The sequence below is a fragment of the Trichosurus vulpecula genome, chromosome 9 (assembly GCF_011100635.1).
Source record: "Trichosurus vulpecula isolate mTriVul1 chromosome 9, mTriVul1.pri, whole genome shotgun sequence".
In the NCBI taxonomy this organism is placed as follows: Eukaryota; Metazoa; Chordata; class Mammalia; order Diprotodontia; family Phalangeridae; genus Trichosurus; species Trichosurus vulpecula.
In genome coordinates this window covers 57,778,752-57,798,235 of record NC_050581.1, presented here as the reverse complement: position 1 = coordinate 57,798,235, position 19,484 = coordinate 57,778,752, and the positions used below count along the sequence as shown (strand labels likewise).

Genomic DNA, 19,484 nt, shown 5'->3' with positions numbered 1-19,484 from the left:
AGAATCTAGGTGACTAAAAGGATAGTACCCTAGAGTAGCGAGAAATAGGGCAGCAGGGAAATGAAATGAGCAGGTGTATCTAGTGGGCTCTTAGAGGTATTTGGCTAGAGCTTAGGGTATAGATGAGGGCCAGATATATGAATAGAGATAACCCCTGAACCCATGGGAATTTAAGAGAAGAGGGCTCGGGTCAGGGCCCTAGAATACACCTAAACAAAGAAGATGGGGCAAAAGAGATTGAGAAGGATTGGTCACACAAGTAGGAGAACCACAAGAACACCACAGGAAAAAAAAGTGTTCGCAAAGGACCATTCAACAGGGTTAAATACTACAGCATTAAATGGCCGAAACCAAAAATAGGAAAGGCTACTGGTTTTAATAGAGAGATCACTAGTAACCTTGGAGGCAGATTTTGGTCAATTAAGTGAAGCCCACAGAAGCTAAATTGAGATTGAGAAATAGAAGTCAAGTATAGGATGATAGCTTGAATGAATGGTATAGTAAATGAAGGGTTTTGTTGTTTTGGTCTTTTTCAAGGATGTGAGGTCTGGGGATGTTGTAGGCAGTAAGGAAGAGCATGGTAGATAAAGAGAAATTGAAAATAAGGAGAAAAGATGCTAAAAGAAGCAGGCACCCAGAGATGGGATCAAGATCATAGAGGGGCTGCCATAGGACCACCTCTTCCTCCTATAATGGAGGATGATAATGAAGTGATTTGAAGGATAGAATCAAGAGGGAACTCACAGGGGCCTCAATTTTTCAGCTCATTATTAGGCAAGGGTCCTTGTCAGAGAGGGAGTGGAGGAGTGGTGCAGGTGACTTGAAGAGAGGAAACTTGGAACAGACACTAGGAAATGCAGTGGACAATCTGAGTAAAAAGATTTAAGGTTAGACAACATAAAGGTATAGTAGACCTAGTCAGCACAGTTGTAACTTCCTCCAGCAGCACGTAGGTAGGAACACAGAGAAGGCAAATGAAAATCACCCAGGTGTGAGATTTAGAATGGGATGAGATGCATCAGGACAAAGGGGCAAGGGATTCAAGGGTAGAGGAACTCTTAAGCTCAGTGAGAGCTGAGCTGATTTTCCAAGCATCTGGATTCTTAAAATCCTGTCACCAAATATCTTTTCAAAGTGGTTAGAAATTACCTCCTTTAAAAAAAAAAACAAAAAAAAAAGATATTACCTCCTTTCACAAAAGAATTAGGGTACAGAATAATGCAATGTCTAATAATTCTCTAGTTGGTTTTGCTTAACTCTTTTAGTTATTCAGGAAGGTTCACTGTGCAGTTAGAGAGAAGGGTTATATCTGAAAGTGATAGCGTCATAAAATCAAGGCGTTAATAAAAAAGATTTTTAATGGAAAAAGTGGTCAGAAGCATGTATCACATAGGGAAAAGTACACTGGATTTGATGTTGAATCTTGGCCCAATTACTTACCTGAGTGACCTAGGACAAACCACTTCTCTCCAGATTTTTAAGACTAGAAAAGATTTTTACTAGGCCTTTTAAATTCTATTATTCCTACATTTTAAGCCATCCCATCTTCAAATATGATCTTAATCAGCTGTTCACTTCCCAGAGCTGACCGTTTTTTCTTAAGACTTTGGCCCTGAACAGTAGTAGTGATGGAAACAACACCTGTGTCCCTAAGGTCTCCAGTTTCTTACCTCTAACTTCATAATCTCTAATAATGCTTTTGCGATCACTTCTGGCAGTATCATCTATGCCCACACCAGTCACCTTATTCAACTGTAAACTAGTTTTTCAAAATACAAATTTTCTTTGACATGAGTACTTTATGCAGTAGGTATGTACCAGAAAACCTGAGTAACACTTTTTGTAAATCAGATCACCTCTCAAATAAATTCTATGGTGAATTTTGGTAAAGAAATTGGTCACTATTATTCCCCATTTTTCAAATAATGGCCTCTCTACCTTACAGGATTACTTGAAGGATCAAATGCTATCATATGAAAGCATTTTGTAAAATATAAAGTGCTTTACAAAAATGTAAGGTAATTAAGCCCCTTCACTAGATTACCCTAATTCTAGGTCAGATCCTTATATAGTACCCTCTAGTCTTGCCCAGACTCCAACTCTAACCCTGTTTTCCTTATGATTCATTCCCTCCTTTAATCTGCCCTCCCTCTTATTTTACCTTTCTCTCATTTTCTGGTTGAGTGAAATGCATTTTTATAGCGGGGGTTGGGGGAGGGTGTGTGTGTGTGTGTGTGTGTGTGTGTGTGTGTGCGCGCGCGCGCGCGCGCGCGCGCATGTTTCTTTTCTCCTCTCACCAGGGCAGATGAGACTGAGGTTCAAGTGTAGCCTGTTCCCCACCCCCTCCTCCTTGTGGCAGATTTCTATCTGTGCATCCCAATTACTCAGCCTGCTGTATTTTCACAATCTTTGTGGAAAGCTAAGCTACACTTCTTCATGCTATTCTCTCTTCACTCCTTCCCTCTCACTTCACTAAAACCCTCTTCCTTCAATCAAAGAATTATTAAGATGCCTTCTCTATAATGGTTTCTTTCTCTACACATAATCTCCGAAAATGCAATCGCCGCCCCATCACCACTGCAGAAATATACTTGTTCCTGTTTTATTCATTCAATGTAAATGCTTTACATATTCAATCAAAACTTCTTGTTATGTACTTTTTATGTCTTTCTGCATCAATAAACCACCTAAAAAACAAGAACCAAGACTATCTTAATTGTGTTGTACAATGCCTAAAATGGTATGCTCAAATAAGCAAGTAGAAAAAAGCTTTTGATGAGGATGAAAGGGGAGGTGGAGTTTTTAGGCAGAAGCTCTGAAGACATAAATGAGAAATGGAGACTACTTTCTTCTTCTCCTTTACCTGAAGACTGTCCATCTAGGGCAGGTATAAGGCACAATGGTGGAAAATACTATGGTAGAAGCTAACTACTATGTGTCCCTCTAATCTAGAGGCGTGTGCAATGAGCATTCCATTTGGAACATTTCTTCAATCAATTGTAAGCAGTCTGTATAAAAATGAGAAAAGGATCCTCTTTAAAGATGTCAGTCTGGCAGAGGGTCTCCTAAGCAAAGGGGTACCCAAGACCAACCAAATGTCTCCAAGGATTCTGAGAATGGAGCAGCCTGGGAGCCCCAACACATCTGAGGGATGACAAGGCACAAAAGTGAGAACAATGAGGCAACATTCATAAAAGATTCCACTTTGGAATGATTCCCTGAAACGCGGGCCTCTGCTGTTAGCTTTGGCTTATAAAATCCCAGTGTCTCCAGAAAGTCCATCACCACACAGGCATCAGAGATGATGGCAGACTAGATAATATCAAGACTGGTGTCAGATGCATCTCACACATGGCTCATATGCCCTCCAAACAGCAGCACCCACCCATACACTTCATATCAAAACCCCTAGCCAGTCCTGGGCAAAAGTGAGCAACAGATATGGGCTAAGGCTTGATGGCAAGGTCCAGGAGAGTCCATCTTCAGGTTATACTGTACTCCAGAGAGCCAGGTCTGGAAAATCACTCACTTCTCCTTCTTCACTGAAGGGCTTCCCACCTTGAGTGAATGTCAACTTGTACCTTAGCCTCACAGGCTCCTGGGAAAAGAAAGAAGATCAAAAATGTAGTTTTCCAAAGGATATAGAGTACTGAGTGCAGCCTTCAGGCCTCACAAGGAGTCTGAGAGGGAAAAGATCAGCCCCTCTAAAGGAGAGATGCAACCCATAAGAAGGCAAAGAAAAAGGCTTCCACTCAACCCAAAGTCCAGGGAATGTTCTCAGCAGTCTCCAAAACAAGGAACACTCAATTTAGACATCTGTCCCATAACACCCATTCCTTGACAAAAAAAGCAAACTGGGACCAGAAGATGTAAGATTTCTGGCCTGAGAACTCACAATCAATACAAGTGTTTGAATAGCAACAGGGTAAACAACAGAAGCTGCAGCAGCAGTTTAAATGGCCCCAAGATATTCTATAGTTGGCAGATACATATGGAGGATTCCCAGAGATATGGGGGAGAGGAATGCTCCACTGCCAATAGAAGAGCTGGACTTCTCCAGCCTAGCTCACAAGACAGCTAGGTGGTAAAGTAGAGAGTGCTGTGCCTAGAGTCAGGAAGACCTGGGTTCAAATCTCGCCTTAATAGCTTAGTGACCCTGAGCCAAGTCACTTAAACTCCACCTCAATTTCAAATAAGAACCATAATAGCACCTATTATGGTTATTTGAGGATCAACTGAGATAATAACTGTAGAGCACTTCGCACAGTGCCTGGTACACAGCAGGTGCTTAATAACTCCACTTCCCACATTCCAATTATAACAGCCATAACAAGGAATGCAGATATGAAGAAAGCTGGCTTTATCTAGGATATTCAACAGATAAAGATACCAACAGGGCCTCCACTCCCAGAGAAGGTAACAAACCACTCCATATTCCTCCAGCCTGAAGATCCAGCCAAATGGCACAGGACTTACTTTGTGTGGATTTGCAAGCAGCAGAACCTGAGAGATCACAGCAGGTGGCAGCAGCGGGCTAAATGCAGGGAGCTTAGAACTGGAGGCTGGCTGCAGTTTCACTCTCATTGCCTGCCAGGTTTAAAAAAAAGGTGACAATGACACCCCAACTTAGATAAAGATCCAGTCTCCCAGGTCTGTGTTAAACAGCTTGTGTACCAACAAGGCATCAGTGTGCCCATCTTCCCACAGCAGCTCCAATGCTGACTATTACCTTCTTTGTTTCTGCAATACTACTCTCTCTTGGCTTTCCTCCTGCCTGCCTCACTGCTCCCCAGTTTTTGGGTTTTTTTTTGCTGAATCTTTATCCAGGTCACGCCTGCTAACCACTGGTATCTCTTCTCATCTCCCTCTTTACTATATTTCTTTGTGATCTCATTGGCTCCCAATTACAAATCTCTACACTGATGATTCTCAGATCTACTTATCTAGTCCTAACCTCTTGGCTGATAACCCTGTCTCGATTCTTCAGCTGTCTACTGGACAACTCAAACAGGATGTCTTGTAGATATTTTTAAACTTAACACATCCCAAACTGAATTCATTAGCTTTCCCTATAATCCTTCCCTTTTTCCTAACTGTCCTTTTACTGTCAAGGATACCATCCTCCCAGTCACCCAGACTCACAACCAAGGAGCTGATTGTTACATTTTTCAGCAAACACTATTCAATCAACAAGTGATTTATTATTTTGGTTGTCTATTCTAGGTCTAAGAAAATGATGGGGAAAATACTAATAACGAAGATTAAACCACCAGCACATTGTGTGTCATCCTCAATTCCTTCCTATCTCATCCCCCATATCCAATTTGTTACCAAAACCTAACGATTTTACTTTTGTAATATCTCTTCTTTATGCCCCCTTCTCTCCTCTGACACCACCACCACCATAGTGCAGGCCTTAATCACCTCACACCCAGACTATTAGGTGGCCTGCAGGTTGGTCTCTGTACCCCGTCTCTCCCCAGCACAGTCCATTCTCCACTTATCTGCCAAAGGGGATCTTACTAAAGCACAGGTCTCACTACGTCACTCCACTCTGTTCAGTCAACTCCAGGGGTACCCTATCACCTACAGGTTCAAATATAAAATCAAAGTCCTTCATAACCTGACCTCTGCTACATTTCCAGTCCTCTTACATCTCATACCTGGCCCCCAACACATTCTGTGGTCTAATGACACTGGTCTCCTTGCTGTTCTATCCATAAGACAGTCTGTCCCCCAACTCCAGGTATTTTAACAGGCTGTCCCCTCATACTCATACCCCTCATGCTCTTCAAGTCCCTTCTAAAATGCTGCCTTCTACAGGAAGCTTTGAACAGTCTCCTGAAGACTTACATGAACTGATGTTGAATGAAGTGAGCAGAACCAGGAGAACACTGTACACAAGTGCAATGATCAACTATGACAGACTTCGCTCTTCTCAGCAATACAATGATCCAAAGCAACTCTAAAATACATGTGATGGAAAATGCTATCTACATCCAAAAGAATGGAGAAAGAACTGTGGAGTCTGAATACAGATCGGAGCATCCTATTTTCACTTTTTCTTTGTTTTTTCTTTCTCATGGTTTTTCCCTTTTGTTCTGATTCTTCTTTCACAACATGACTAATGTGGAAATATGTTTAACGTAACTGTACATGTAAAATAAACAGTCTCCTGAGTGTGTGTCTGCTTTGTACATAATTGTTTGTACATGGAAGTATGGACTGACTTGCTTTTCTTTGTATCTCTAGCACTTACCACAGTGCCTGGCACATAGTACACATTTAATAAATGTTTAATGACTGACTGTCTTTATAATATAAAGCTTAGAAAATCTATTCCTACTTCATTCCTTTTTTTCATTATTTTCCTTGATCTTTTGTTCTATTATTTTGCCTTTTTTTTAAAGTATTACTTTGGGAGATACATTGGTTTATTATTACATCTGTAATCAAATTCAATGGAATTATCATTTTTTATTGTGTAGGCACAGCCCAGTCATGAGCACTGGTTCCTCCAGTTATTTAAGTTTTTCTTTATTTTTTAAAACAATTTTATTTAAAGTTTTGAGTTCTGCATTCTATCCTTCCCTTCCTCCCCTCTCTGCTCCCTGAGATGGTAAGCAGTCAGATATAGGTTATACATGTGCAATTATGTAAAACATTTCCATATTAGTCATTTTGTACAAGGTTCGAATAAAAGAAAAAGAATGAGAGAAAAAAAGTGAAAAATAGCATGCTTCAGTCTGTATTCAAACAATATCAATTCTTTCTCTGGAGGTGGACAGTATGCATCATCATTAGTCCTTTGGGATTGTCTTGGATCATTGTATTGCTGAGAATAGCTAAGTTATTCACAGTTCTTCATGAAACAATATTGCTGTTACTGTGCACAACATTCCCTAGGTTCTGCTACTTCACTATGCTTCAGTTCATGTAAGTCTTTCCAGGTTTTTCTGAAATTAACCTGCTTGTCATTTCTTACAGCACAATAATATTCCATTACAATTATATACCACAGCTTGCTTAGCCACTCCCCAATTGATGGGCATCCCTTCACTTTCCAATTCTTAGCCACCACAAAAAGAACTATTGTAAATATTTTTGTACAAATAGGTCCTTTTCCCTTTTTTTGGATGTTTTTGGGATACAGACCTAGCAGTTGTATTGCTTGATCAAAGGGTATGCACAGTTTTATAGTTCTTTGGGCACAGTTCCAAATTGTTCTCCAGAATGGTTGGATCAGTTCACAGTTCTACCAACAGTGCATTAGTGTCCCAGTTTTCCCATATCCTCTCCAACATCCAACATTTTCCTTTCTGCCATATTGGCCACTCTAATCGGTGTGACGTGGTAACTCAGAATTCCATTTCTCTAATCAATTGCGATTTAGAGCAGTTTTTCATATGACTAGGGAGAGCTTTGATTTCTCTGTCTGAAAACTGTCTGTTCATATCCTTTGACCATTTATCAATTCGTGAATGACTTGCATTTTTATAAATTTCACTCAGTTCTCTATATAGTTAAGAAATGAGGCCTTTATCAGAGATACTTCTAACAAAAATTTTTCCCCAGTTTTCTGCTTTCCTTATAATTGTGGTTGCATTGGTTTGTTGCAAAAACTTTTTAATTTCATATAATCAAAATTAACTATTTTACATTTTATAATGTTCTCAATATCTTCTTTGGTCCTAAAGTATGCCCTTTATCTGTAAATCTGACAGAGAGGGTGGTAGCCTTGTTTCTTCACTGCCTATTCTAATTCCTTTAATTTCTTTTTCTTCTCTTATTGCTATAGCTAACATTTCTAGTATAATATTAAATAATAGGGGTGATAATGAGCATCCTTGCTTCACTCCTGATTGTACGGGAAGGCTTCTAGCTTATCCCCATCACAGATAATGCTTGCTGAGGGTTTTAGATAAATAATATTTATCATTTTAAGGTAAGCTCCATTTATTCCTATGCTCTCTGGTGTTTTTTAATAGGCATGGGTGTTGTATTTTGTCAAAGACGTTTTCTGCATCTATTGAGATCATCATGATTTCTGTTGGTCTTGTTATTCATATGGTCAGTTATGCTGATAGTTTTCCTAATACTGAAATCAGTTCTGCATCTCTGGGATAAATCCCATCTGGTCATATATGATCCTTGTGATATATTGCTATAAACTCTTTACTAGTATTTTATTTAAAATTTTTGCATCAATATGCATTGGGGAAATTGGTCTATAATTTTCTTTCTCTGTTTTGGCTCTTCCTGGGTTAGGTATTAGCATCGTTTTTGTGTCATAAAAGGAATTTGGTATGACTCCTTTGCCTATTTTTCCAAATACTTTATATAGCGTTGTGATTAATTGTTCTTTAAATGTTTGGTAGAATTCATGTGTGAATCCATCTGGTCCTGGGGATTTTTGATTAGGAAGTTCACTGACAGCTTGTTTAATTTCTTTTTCTAAGATTAGACCTGAAAAGAAGACTCTTCTTCCTAAGTTCAAATCTGGCCTCTGACACTTACTAGCTGTGTGACTCTGGGCTAATCACTTAACCCTGTTTGCCTCAGTTTCCTCATCTGTCAAATGAGGTGCAGAAGAAAATGACAAACCTCTCCAGCATCTTGGCCAAGAAAACCCCAAATGGGGTCACAAAGAGTCAGACATGACTGAAAAATAACTGAACAAAATAGCTATACTTCATAGGATTCTATCATACTTGATACTCACATTTTAGATTTTTAAAAATATTATTTTGTCTCACTAATGTTGACTCATCCTTGTGTTCCTGCAATAAATCCTATTAAATCGTGATGAATGATAGTTCTGATAAACTGTTATAATCTTTCTGCCAGGATTTTATTTTAAATTGCTGAAATGATATTCACTGTGAAATTAGTCTATTTCTCTCTTTGCTTTTTCATTCCCCAATTTAGGCATTAGGACTATATTTTTTTTCCTAAATGGGCTTTGATAGAGTGCTTTTAATTTTAAGAGTAATTTGTGAAGTACAGATATTATTATTTGAAAGTCTGATACAATTTGTAAATTCATCTAGGCCAAAGTCCCACCTTTGGGAGTTCCTTCACAGCTAGATCAGCTTCATTTTCTGAAACTAGATCATTTAAGATCCCAGCCAATCTGGACAGCAATTTGGAAATGTGCAAAAATAGTGACTAAAATGTCCATACCCCTGAACTCAAAAAGTCCACTGCCAGCTCCCTCAAGGAGATAAATGACAAAGAGAAAGGCTCCATGTTCACCAAAATATTAATAGTAGCACTTTTTGGGGTTAACAACAAATCGGACACAGGGTAGATATCCATAGATTAGGGAATGATTAAACAAACTGTCATAAATGAAAGGGAATATTAATGTAGCCTAAGAAATGATGAATACAGAAAAGCATGAAGACGATATGAACTTATACAAAGTGAAAAGGCAGAACCAAGTAAATAATAAATATGGTGACAAAATGATAAATGGAAAGACAACAAACCAATCAAAAGCAAACGCAACAAAATTATAATGAACAAGCTTGATCCCAAAAACAGATGACATGATACCTCCTTTCACTTCTTTGCAGAAGTAGAGGTTCACATGTAGGTAAGTAAAGTCAGATTTATTATACTGGTTAGTCTTGCTGAACTTTTATTACTTTCTCTTTTTTATTCTTTGTTACAAGGAATGGCTCTCTAGAAGGAGTTTGGGAAGGGATACAGTGGCTAATGTAGTTGATGAAAAATATCTAAATGCCAATAAAAATACATTTAAATTTTTTTTTCAAATAAAGGGCTTATCTAGCTAAGAACAAGAGATATATTCCTTCAAGAAGCAGCCCTCAGAGAAACAGATATACAGTATTTTCATTGGGCCTCTAGTTCCAAACATCTTTCTGGCTACAGCCCACCAAATGTCTGTTACTGGTTCAGAAAAAGGATTCAGGAGTTGAAGTACTCCTCTAGGGAATAAACAGTTTCTACCAACTACTCACCTTTGGCACAGCCGCCTGAAACACAATGTCCCAGACAGGTTGTGGTGCTGTGCTCAGCATAGATAGCAACAGTACCTGGACCTCTGGGAAACCTGGGGCCCCAGCCTGGGAAAAATGGAGCAAGACTTTGAAACCATTTCGATCATACACGGTGATGGGAGGCAGGTCACCTGGTGGAGAGGGACCCAATTAGGAAGATTAATAACTACAAAATTCCTCTAGTACTTTAATACTCAAAGGGAAGTGATTAATTCATTTTAAGAGGTCCTAGCCTAAAGAACTGTTTCCCTACACTGGAGGATAAAGGGTTCTATGTCTCTATTGTTTCCACCTTCACTCCCCAACCACTTCCTATACTATCCACTTTAAACAATAGGAAAAATTGACTCCTTCCCTGAAGAGACTTGAAAGGAAAAGGTTAGATGGGGAAGAGGTCTACATTTGTGTCATTTCCTTTCCTAGGCCATGAGAGCTAACAAGCCTCATTATCATATTTAATCCTTCTGGTTACCTGAGCACTTAGACCTCATCTACTCTCATGGCTTCAGTTTTCAGAACTACGTGAATGACTTTCAGATATGTATTTATAAGCCGTAGCATTTCACCAGTGCCCCAATTATACATCTGCAAAAGCCTATAGAACATCTCCAAATAAACGTCCTGTTGGTACCTCATAGTATCTGAGAGTTACCTTTTCTTCACCTCCAAAACAGATCTCCTTTTCAACTTGCCTATTTAGCAGTCTGGTATACTACCCTCATCCCAACCCTGGCCCCACCCCCAAGCTGTCACCACATCCTATAACAAATTCTACCTCTAAAATATTTCCCAGATCCAGGCCCTCCTTTCTATTCCCATGGCCATCATCTTATGATCAGACGATTGCAAAAGTCTTCTAACTGGTCTCCTCATCTCTAGTTTGTTCCTTTTCCAATCAATTCTAAATAACTGTTACCAAACTGTTCTTCCTAAAATAACTGTTATTATATGTCATGACCCTATTTAGGAATTTGGAATGGCTCCCCACCTCATCTTGATACAAATCCATTAATCCTTCCTCTGAATCTGTCACTCATCTCCATGTACTCTCTTATATCAATCCCCTCATAGCCCACTCCTCCTCTATGCTCACTCCTGCCTCTCTGCCCCTTACTTATGTTGTGTTCCCTGCTTGGAAATTTCTTTTTCCCTCCCCTCAACCTACTGTGAATTTTATCATTCTTCAAGGTGCTGATCAACCCCTACTTCCTTTATTAAATCCTTCCAACCACTCTAGGCAACACTGTCTTCTTTCTTTGAACTTTCTCATATTATCTAGCATAGTATACACCCAATCAATTGAGTTACTGACTGTACAGCTACTTCCTTTCTCCTCTACCCCTGCCTCAACATTTTTTGGTCCACATTCTTAATAAAAACTAAGCTGTCTCACTATTTACAGGACTAGTAAAGAAATGACTGTACTTACTGGGCTTAATTGATTCTAGTGGAACAAAAACTTGAGCTAGAGATTTATTCAGGGGTGTTGATGGAGGAGGAGTGTCTCCCAGTCTTGTCTCCCAAGACTCTTCTGGGAAGGAATTGGTACCCACCAGTGAATCTTTGGGGAGTGTTTTCTGATGAAGGAAATTCCTAGAGGAAAATAGTTTTAAAATAAGAGGTTAGAAAGAAAAGGTTCTCTTTTATGGGATTCTCTCTAAAGAAAATACACAGAAAAATCTATTTTCAGGCTCTCAGATGTTCCTGAGGGGGCTGAGAAACAGGGAAGCAAACAGAGAAGAGCTGGTCAAGCAGGAGTTCCCTAGGTTTCACTACATTGTGACTACACAGGACTACTGTGAAGATTAAACCATTCCTTCCAGAGATGATCTATACAAATTGCTTTATATACTTTGAAGTGCTGTGCTTTAAAAATGCAAGTAATCAATATCATCAATCAACAAGGATTCATTAAGCACCTACCCTGTGCCAGCTGAAGGAAATGGCAAACCACTTCAGTATCTTTTCCAGAAAACCCCAAATGGGGTGACAAAGAGGCAAATACAACTGAAAGACTAAATGACAACATGTCCCAGGCACTGTGGTAAGCGTAGGAAGGGAGTACAAAGACAACAGGAAACAGTTCTTATTCTCAAGGTCCTTACATTCTAACAGGGGAGACAACACACACATATATAAACATATACAGATTATATACAAAACGAATAGAAGTTCATTTGAAGAGAAAGGGCACTAATAGCTAGCAGAAATTAGGAAAGGTTTCATAGAAGGAGGCGCTTTAGCTTAATTCTGAAGGCATCTAGGGATCCTAGGAAGCATAGGTGAGGAAGGAAAGCATTCCAGTCAGTACAAAAGTATGGACAGGAAACAGAACATAGTGTGTAAAGGAAAGAAAACAGGCTGATACGGCTGGATTGTAGAGTGAGTACAAGGGAAAAATATGGAAAAAGAATAGGAAAGAGGAAAGGGGCAGGCCACAAACAATAAATGCCAGATAATACTGGGAAGTGGAGTGATATGGTCAGACCTGTGCTTAAGGAAGATCATGTAGATGGCTTTGTGGAGGATACAATGGAGAAGGGAGAGATTTTGGGCAAGAAGATCAACCAGAAGTCTATTGAAACAGTCCAAGGGAGAAGTAAAGAGGGCCTGAATTAGAGGAGCAGCAGAGTGTTCAGAAGGAGCCATATCTGAGAGATGTGGTGCAGAAATGATGCCAAGTGACAGATTGGTGGAGTAAAGGTGAGCTGAGGATGCCACCTCATTCAGGGAGGCATCCTCCTAGTCAACCAAGTTCAAAAAGGATAAAGTTCCGTAGGCTCCCAAAACACACATCCAGTTGGAAATATCCAAGAGGTAGTTGTTACAGGAGGTAGCAGCTCAGCAGAGAGTAGTGCTGGATATTTATTAACTGCCTCCTAAAAAGACCCCTTTTAATGCTGACAGACACTGCAGATGTGTCCAATCAGGCAGATGCTCAGATAAAGCTCCTAAGATTCACAACAACCAAGAGAATCACAGAATTGGAAGAAAGTGAATTCTTTCCACAATATCCACCAAATGGTCATCTAACTCCTGCTGATTACTTCCATCAGTGTTAAGATACTTATATGGACAGAGTCATACAAACAACAGAAGACAATTTCAAGTTGAGGGTTGTCACGAGTGTTAAATACTAGAGAAAAGTCCTAAAAGGAAGAAGACTGTGAAAAGACCATTGGATTTCACTAGAAGGTAGACAACTGGTATCCATCAGTAGGGTTGCTTTATCTCGTGAGACAATCCACCATATTTTTGGACCATTGTAACTGTTTCAAAGTTCTTTAATAGTAAATTAACCATGTAAAATAATGCTCCAAATTGCTAATGGAAGAAATGCAAATCAAAACTCAGGTTTCACCTCACACCCAGAAAAAACTGGCAGCAACAAAAGCTAGAAATCATTAATGTTGGACAGGTTCTTAAGATAATGGCACACCAATCCACGGTGGCAGAACTGTGAATATGTACAACCATTCTGGAAAGCAATCTGGAATTATACAAATAAATTGCTAAGTGCCCATGAACTTTATGCCAGAGGCTCTGCTGCTAGGCATATACCAAGAGGTCACTGACCATACCACCATAGTTTAGCAGCACTTTTTGTTGGAGCCAAGAAATCAATCAATAAGCATTTATTAAATGTCGACTCTGTGCCAGCCTAAGCACTGTGCTAGGCACTACTGATACAAAAAGAGTAAAAAGCCCTCCAGAAGCTTACAATCTAAGGGGAACTGGAAGCAAAGTAGATATGCATCAGTTGGGGAACAACTAAACAAATTATGGTACGCCACGAGAAACCGTAAGCATGATGAATACAGAGAATCAAAAAAAGACTCAGCATGAACCAATGCAAAGTCACATAAGGATTTTTTATGGGGGAAAGGGATGAGAGAGAGAGACAGTGTGCTAACAATAGTGTTACCCCCCCAAAAGAAAAAAGGATCACTTTTTGAATGCTTCAATTCAAGCTCAGAAGAGAACAGAAGAAATCACAGATAAGCAAGAGAGCTTTGAAAGTTATATGGTAAACTTACTTAACATATTTAATAAAGACAGGTAGGTGGCACAGTGGATAAGAGTACCTGGAGTCAGGCAGGCTCATCTTCCTGAGTTAAAATCTAGTCTCAGACACCTAACTGTGTGACTCTTGGCAAAGTCACTTAACCTTGTTTGCTTCAGTACCCTCATCTGTAAAATAAGCTAGAGAAGGAAATGGCAAACCACTCCAGTACCTGCCAAGGAAAACACCAAATGGGTTCATGAAAACACAACTGAAAAGCGACTGAACAAAAACAACTGCGGAGCAGTGAATAGAACACAGCGGTTAGGAAGACCCGAGTTCAAATTCAGCTTCAGACACTTACTAGCTGTATGACCTCAGGCGAGTCACTTCACCCCTATTTGCCTCAGTTTCTTCATTTGTAAAATGAGGATAATAACAGCACCCACCTCCCAAGGTTGTTGTGAGATCAAAAGAGCACTTAGCAATTACGGTGCACACATAGGAAGTGCTATACAAATGTTAGCTATTAACTATTATCATCATACACTTAAAAGCACGCTTTATATAACAAGATTTACAGTTTCATGTTAACTACCCCCTTTCTCCGTTTCACGTTAAACACTGAGGTGCTCATTTTAGCCAGAATAAAAAATAACGAATAACCTGGAGGGCAGGGAAGGCAAGGTGGGACAGAATCGAAGCAAGCAGGGCCAAGAAAACACCCCACACCGTGATGACAAAAACATCAATGAAAAGAATAACCACAAAACAGTCAAAACGACGCTGCAAACTTGGCTCCGAAGAGATCAATGAGGAGATACCTCAATCTGCTCCTCTTACAGAGGCTGAGGCCCACGGGTGAGGAACGTTACATGTAATCTCAGATTTTTTTTAATGAGTTCATCGGTTTCGCTTTTTCCTCTTCCTCTTTTTCTTTCTTTAGGGGAAATTTAGGCAACGCAAAGATAGAAGGTGCCAATAAAGATTTATTTGAAAAATACGAAACCAGAATCTACCTTATTGTAACTTGTACCAGTCATCCTCATTCTCTCTCTCTCAAAAGCCAACCCTCCAAATATTTCACATTCCTTCTGCCTCTCCACTCTCTTCTTTGGGTCAGTTATTTCAACCATTCCTCTTGTGCCATGATTTTGAGTCTCTTCACCAACTTGGGTCATTGTCACTCTTTAGACATTTAATACAACATTCTAAATACAGTCTCGCAAGAAAAGGGCAGAATGGGATCGTCACCTCCCTGAGTCTAGACATTAGTCTTCAATTAATGCATCCTAAGATGAAACGTTATTTTTTTGCCAGCCACGGTAAACTGTTGACTCATAATGTGAACTTCGGCACCTCAGCATTTTCCAAAATGCTGTTAAATTATGCCTTACATCTTTTGTGAAGAACTTCACACATTTAAAATTTCATTTTGTTTAGCTGAGTGCATCAGCCTCGCTCCATGGATCTATTATTCGTCACTGTACTGAATTACAAGAATCGCTAATGGTTTTGGACTCCATTCTTTGAAATATAGAAATGGATACATTTGGAAGTAGAAAAAGGCATGAGAAAACACTCAAGAAGACAGCTCTAGGAATCCTAGGCGCTCTGAACACAAACAAAGCTATATTATAGTAAGACATCTTTATTTCTACCATAAGACTCGCTCAGTGAAAACCATTCTTCCCTCCTCCTCTTTCTTACACAATCTGAAGTTTGAGCTTGCCTTCTCTCAGTAGGTCCCGGAGAGCCTCATAAAAACACATTTTTGCAGGGGGACTTTAGGGTAAAGAGACAGGGAGTGAAGGGTGACAGTACCAAAGCAGCCTAGGTGGGATGAGGGAAGAGGCAACATACTCAGCGTAAGCTGTCAATGCAAAGATTTTTCCAGAATGAGGGGTCTTAATTTTGCTCTTGGGGGCCTGTTCTCTGGGTTTTGGTTTTTTGTTTGTTTGTTTCCCCAGCCCATGCAACTACTAGAACAAACAACAAGAAACAACTACAGACTCTGTCTATTCCAAGATTTCATTACTACCCACTCTCTGGTATACTCACAATGTGCTTGATAGGTCAGGGATTAGAGAAGTCTGGGGAGCAGACAAGCCAAATAACAATTTCTTCTCCTCAGAGCTGCCTTGGGAGCCATTTGTCTGGTCAGCCCTGCCAGGTAAGGGCTTCTTGGCCACTGTACTGTAGGAGAAATTTCCATCCTCCAGGTAACCATTCTCTGGGGCAACCTGTCAGAGCAGAACCACCTGGAGTAAGAAAACAAGCATTTCCCCAAAACCAAGTACAGGAGTATGTATACCAAAAAAAAAGAGGGAGGTGTGTTTGAAGAGAGATTGGCCATTAGCCCCACTCAGCCAAACAGACAACAGGCAGATACCCCAAAGCAACTCCAACTCTGAGCTCACTAGATCTGCCCCCTGAGGAAAAACACACACGCACTCACACTCTCTCTCTGTTGTCTCTCTCTCTCTCTCTTCCTCTCTCTAAGAGATACATCGGTCATCAGAAACTAGGGTCCATGCCTCCTGATCACTGGCTGAAGCAGACAGAAATGGCGCAGTACAGTAATTCTTAGAGGTGTAAACCAGAGAAAGGCAGGAATAAGACCTATCTTATGGCACCAGTACCCCAGAATTTTAGCTGAGCAATATATTCTGAAAAGATTTAGGCCTCCAACTAAAATTGTCACGACAGTCATTTCCACGTCACATCTCTCTACCACCAGAGATAATGAAGGGGAGTTTTAGAATACTCATCTTCCCTTCATGTCCCTGGGCTAGGCTTCCTCACCTGAAGAGCAACAGAGTCTAAGGATGTCTTGCACGCGACTGGGGCATCACTGAGGCCTGCAGATAACAAGCAGAGTATGACACAGAGTAATTATTAAATTGAAGAATACTCCCATCCCCACCATCCCTGGTAGTGGTCAGGCATTTAATATCCTCACCCTCCTTCCCCTCCTACAAATGGCAAAGTATGGTTCTTTCAAATAGCTAATTTCTAAAAGCCCACACCCTCATGTCTCCACCAAAAACACAAATACTCCTTCCCAAAGGGAAACCCATACAACACCTCGCAAGTTATGTGGGTTCCCTTAGGCCATTCACCCACCTAAAGTAGCCAGCTCTTTCTCTAGAAGGCAAGATGATGTGAGCTCATACTGCTCCGAAGGAACGCCAGGACCAGAGTCCAGTTCAGAAAAGTCAATCAGGGAGTAGCTTTTGATGCTGCCTTCCTTATGCTGCAAGGCTAGAGAAGGGGACAGTTAGCTGCTGAGACTAGGGGACCACCATCTAAACACAGCCAGATCTGGACATCCCCTCAAAAGGGATATCAGTTTTCTCTCTCAATGCATGGGGGCACTGGAAAAAACCTAGCTGGAAAAAATACCTTCTAGCGCCACCTCCATCTTATTTTAGACTAGGGCGGAAGGTGGTTTTTGTTAGGTTTTGTTATTGTTATTAGTGAAGGAGAGGGGTGGTAGTGGCAGATCTTGGCACTTAAGAGATAAAATATCACATGGAGAGAGTCCCAAGAGCTGCAGTCCCACACCATATACTGGAGTGGTCTATCTTCTCACTCAGCAAAAACCCAGTAATTAGCCCCAAGAAAAATTGTACTCTCACAGAAGGAAGTCAGCAGACCAGGACTTCTGTCTCCAGTTCACAGACAAGCCTGAGCTGTATGAAAGAAATGAGTGACAGATAGGTGCTCCCTTTTAGGCCAAAGTTAAAAATGCAGCCTCAGACTTCCAAAAGAACACAGCACCCAGTTCTTTACGACTCATGAGTGTTTTTCTTAAAAAAACTAATTAAAGAAATTCTGCAAAGTGGAAATCATATGGAATATGAAAGGTGTGCTACCTTGGGAGGCAGGCAGTCTTCCCTGTGTGCTGCCGCTGACTGTGCTGGGCACCAAGTTCCCAGCATTGACTTGGCCCTCCACTGCCTGCTTATACAGGAGAACACCCTGAGTGAGTATGTCATTGGCCTGGAGAATCTTCGCTGCAAAAAGAGGGAAAACAAGTCATGTGGGCTAGTCCACCAACAGTCCCCAATCCTAGGCTAGTCCTTATACAAGCTTCACTTACCACCAAAACCTCTGCCCAACAGAACCTAACTACCTGCCCTTCCACTCTCTCCGTCAACGAGAAAAGTAGCACTTTTCACCTTCACTTGGCTCCAAAAGGCTCACAGATCCAAGGTGAATTGAGGTGCCCTCCTGCCACAGGATACATGGCCAAACGTACTCTGTAGTTATTCTCACCATTGAGATACAGACCTTTGAGCCTCCCAAAAAAGTAGGAGCCAGTAGACAACACTAACCTTTTAAATTCTGCCTCATGCATATACATCCATTCCCTGACTCTACCCTCTCAAAAGAACTTGTGGCTTAGACTAGAGAATGACCATCAGGACCTACTCAGTAAGTATGTGTACTTTGGTTTATAACTGATCAAAGTCAGTCAGAATGCCAGACCAAGCAGCTTGCAGAAGGCACAGAAAACAAGCTAGAAACATTGGCGAAAAGAGACCAGCACCACATTGTCACGGAGAGCTGAACACATCTCACATAAAACAGACCCCTTCCTCCTCAGAGCCATAGCTTCATTCAGAGACAGTAAAAAGAGGCTTTTCCCATTGAAATAGAATCAAATACCCCTTGCCTATCTTTGCCCAGCTGATTCCTTCAGTCTTTCTTCAGGTCTTCTGTTCCACTCTCCAATCTCTAGCTTTTTCTGCTTCTCTTCCAAAAACTTTCAGACCATGTGCTAACTTCCACTGAAATACACCTTAAAACTTCATCGCTTTTTTTAAAAAGTCAAGTCTTCAAGCAATTCAAGCCAGGCACCCAAACCCCAGTCACCACTATCTCTTATGCTGAAGGACCAGAACTCAGGTTTGCCTCATCCCCCTAGTATGGGACCACATCTGTGGTCGTGTTCCTAACCTTCCAGTGCACTGCTTCAACTAAAACCAAAAAAAAGAAAAGATAGAAAAGAAAAACCTTCTGTTACCTAGGGCCTCATCATCATCCACAGTGTCACTGGCAAGCCGGAACAGAGTGGGCCTCAGCTTTTCACACTTCTCATACAGGCCCTGGGATGACAAACAGATCGAATACATTAGAGAGCTCTCTGCTAATGGCTGTCAGAGAGCAGCACACAGCATCACAGCTCTGAGCATGAGGCTCTTCCAGTGACCAGTGACAGCCTGGAGTTCAGAGCTGACAATTCAAACAACACAGAGGTGGAAAAGGTTCCTTGTCTGCAACCATTACCCAACACCAACCCACTCAAGCTGCCATTCCTTCGGCTCAGTTAACTATATATTTCAAAAACAAAACCAATTATTAGAATCAGAGGAAATCGGCATCTCAACTCTTGCAGAATTGAAGTCCCAAACAGGAACCACCTTACCCCTCCCTTGTACTTTGTTTTG

The 19,484-nt window shown here is 40.7% G+C and overlaps 1 protein-coding gene across 1 annotated transcript in view; it reads right to left on the bottom strand.

Annotated features, from left to right (window-relative positions):
• Nucleotides 1–2,586: 2,586 nt before the first annotated feature.
• Nucleotides 2,587–19,484, bottom strand: part of GGA2 (golgi associated, gamma adaptin ear containing, ARF binding protein 2) — a 39,156-nt gene continuing 22,258 nt past the window's right edge. Inside the window, exons 9-17 of the mRNA XM_036738808.1 lie at nucleotides 19,061–19,142; nucleotides 17,907–18,047; nucleotides 17,155–17,292; nucleotides 16,834–16,889; nucleotides 16,090–16,271; nucleotides 11,455–11,618; nucleotides 9,987–10,156; nucleotides 4,477–4,587; nucleotides 2,587–3,598 (exon numbers count right to left, since the gene is read on the bottom strand). Coding sequence (XP_036594703.1) covers nucleotides 3,488–3,598; nucleotides 4,477–4,587; nucleotides 9,987–10,156; nucleotides 11,455–11,618; nucleotides 16,090–16,271; nucleotides 16,834–16,889; nucleotides 17,155–17,292; nucleotides 17,907–18,047; nucleotides 19,061–19,142 — 1,155 coding nt within the window. The 3' untranslated portion in view covers nucleotides 2,587–3,487. The remainder of the gene's footprint in view (nucleotides 3,599–4,476; nucleotides 4,588–9,986; nucleotides 10,157–11,454; nucleotides 11,619–16,089; nucleotides 16,272–16,833; nucleotides 16,890–17,154; nucleotides 17,293–17,906; nucleotides 18,048–19,060; nucleotides 19,143–19,484) is intronic.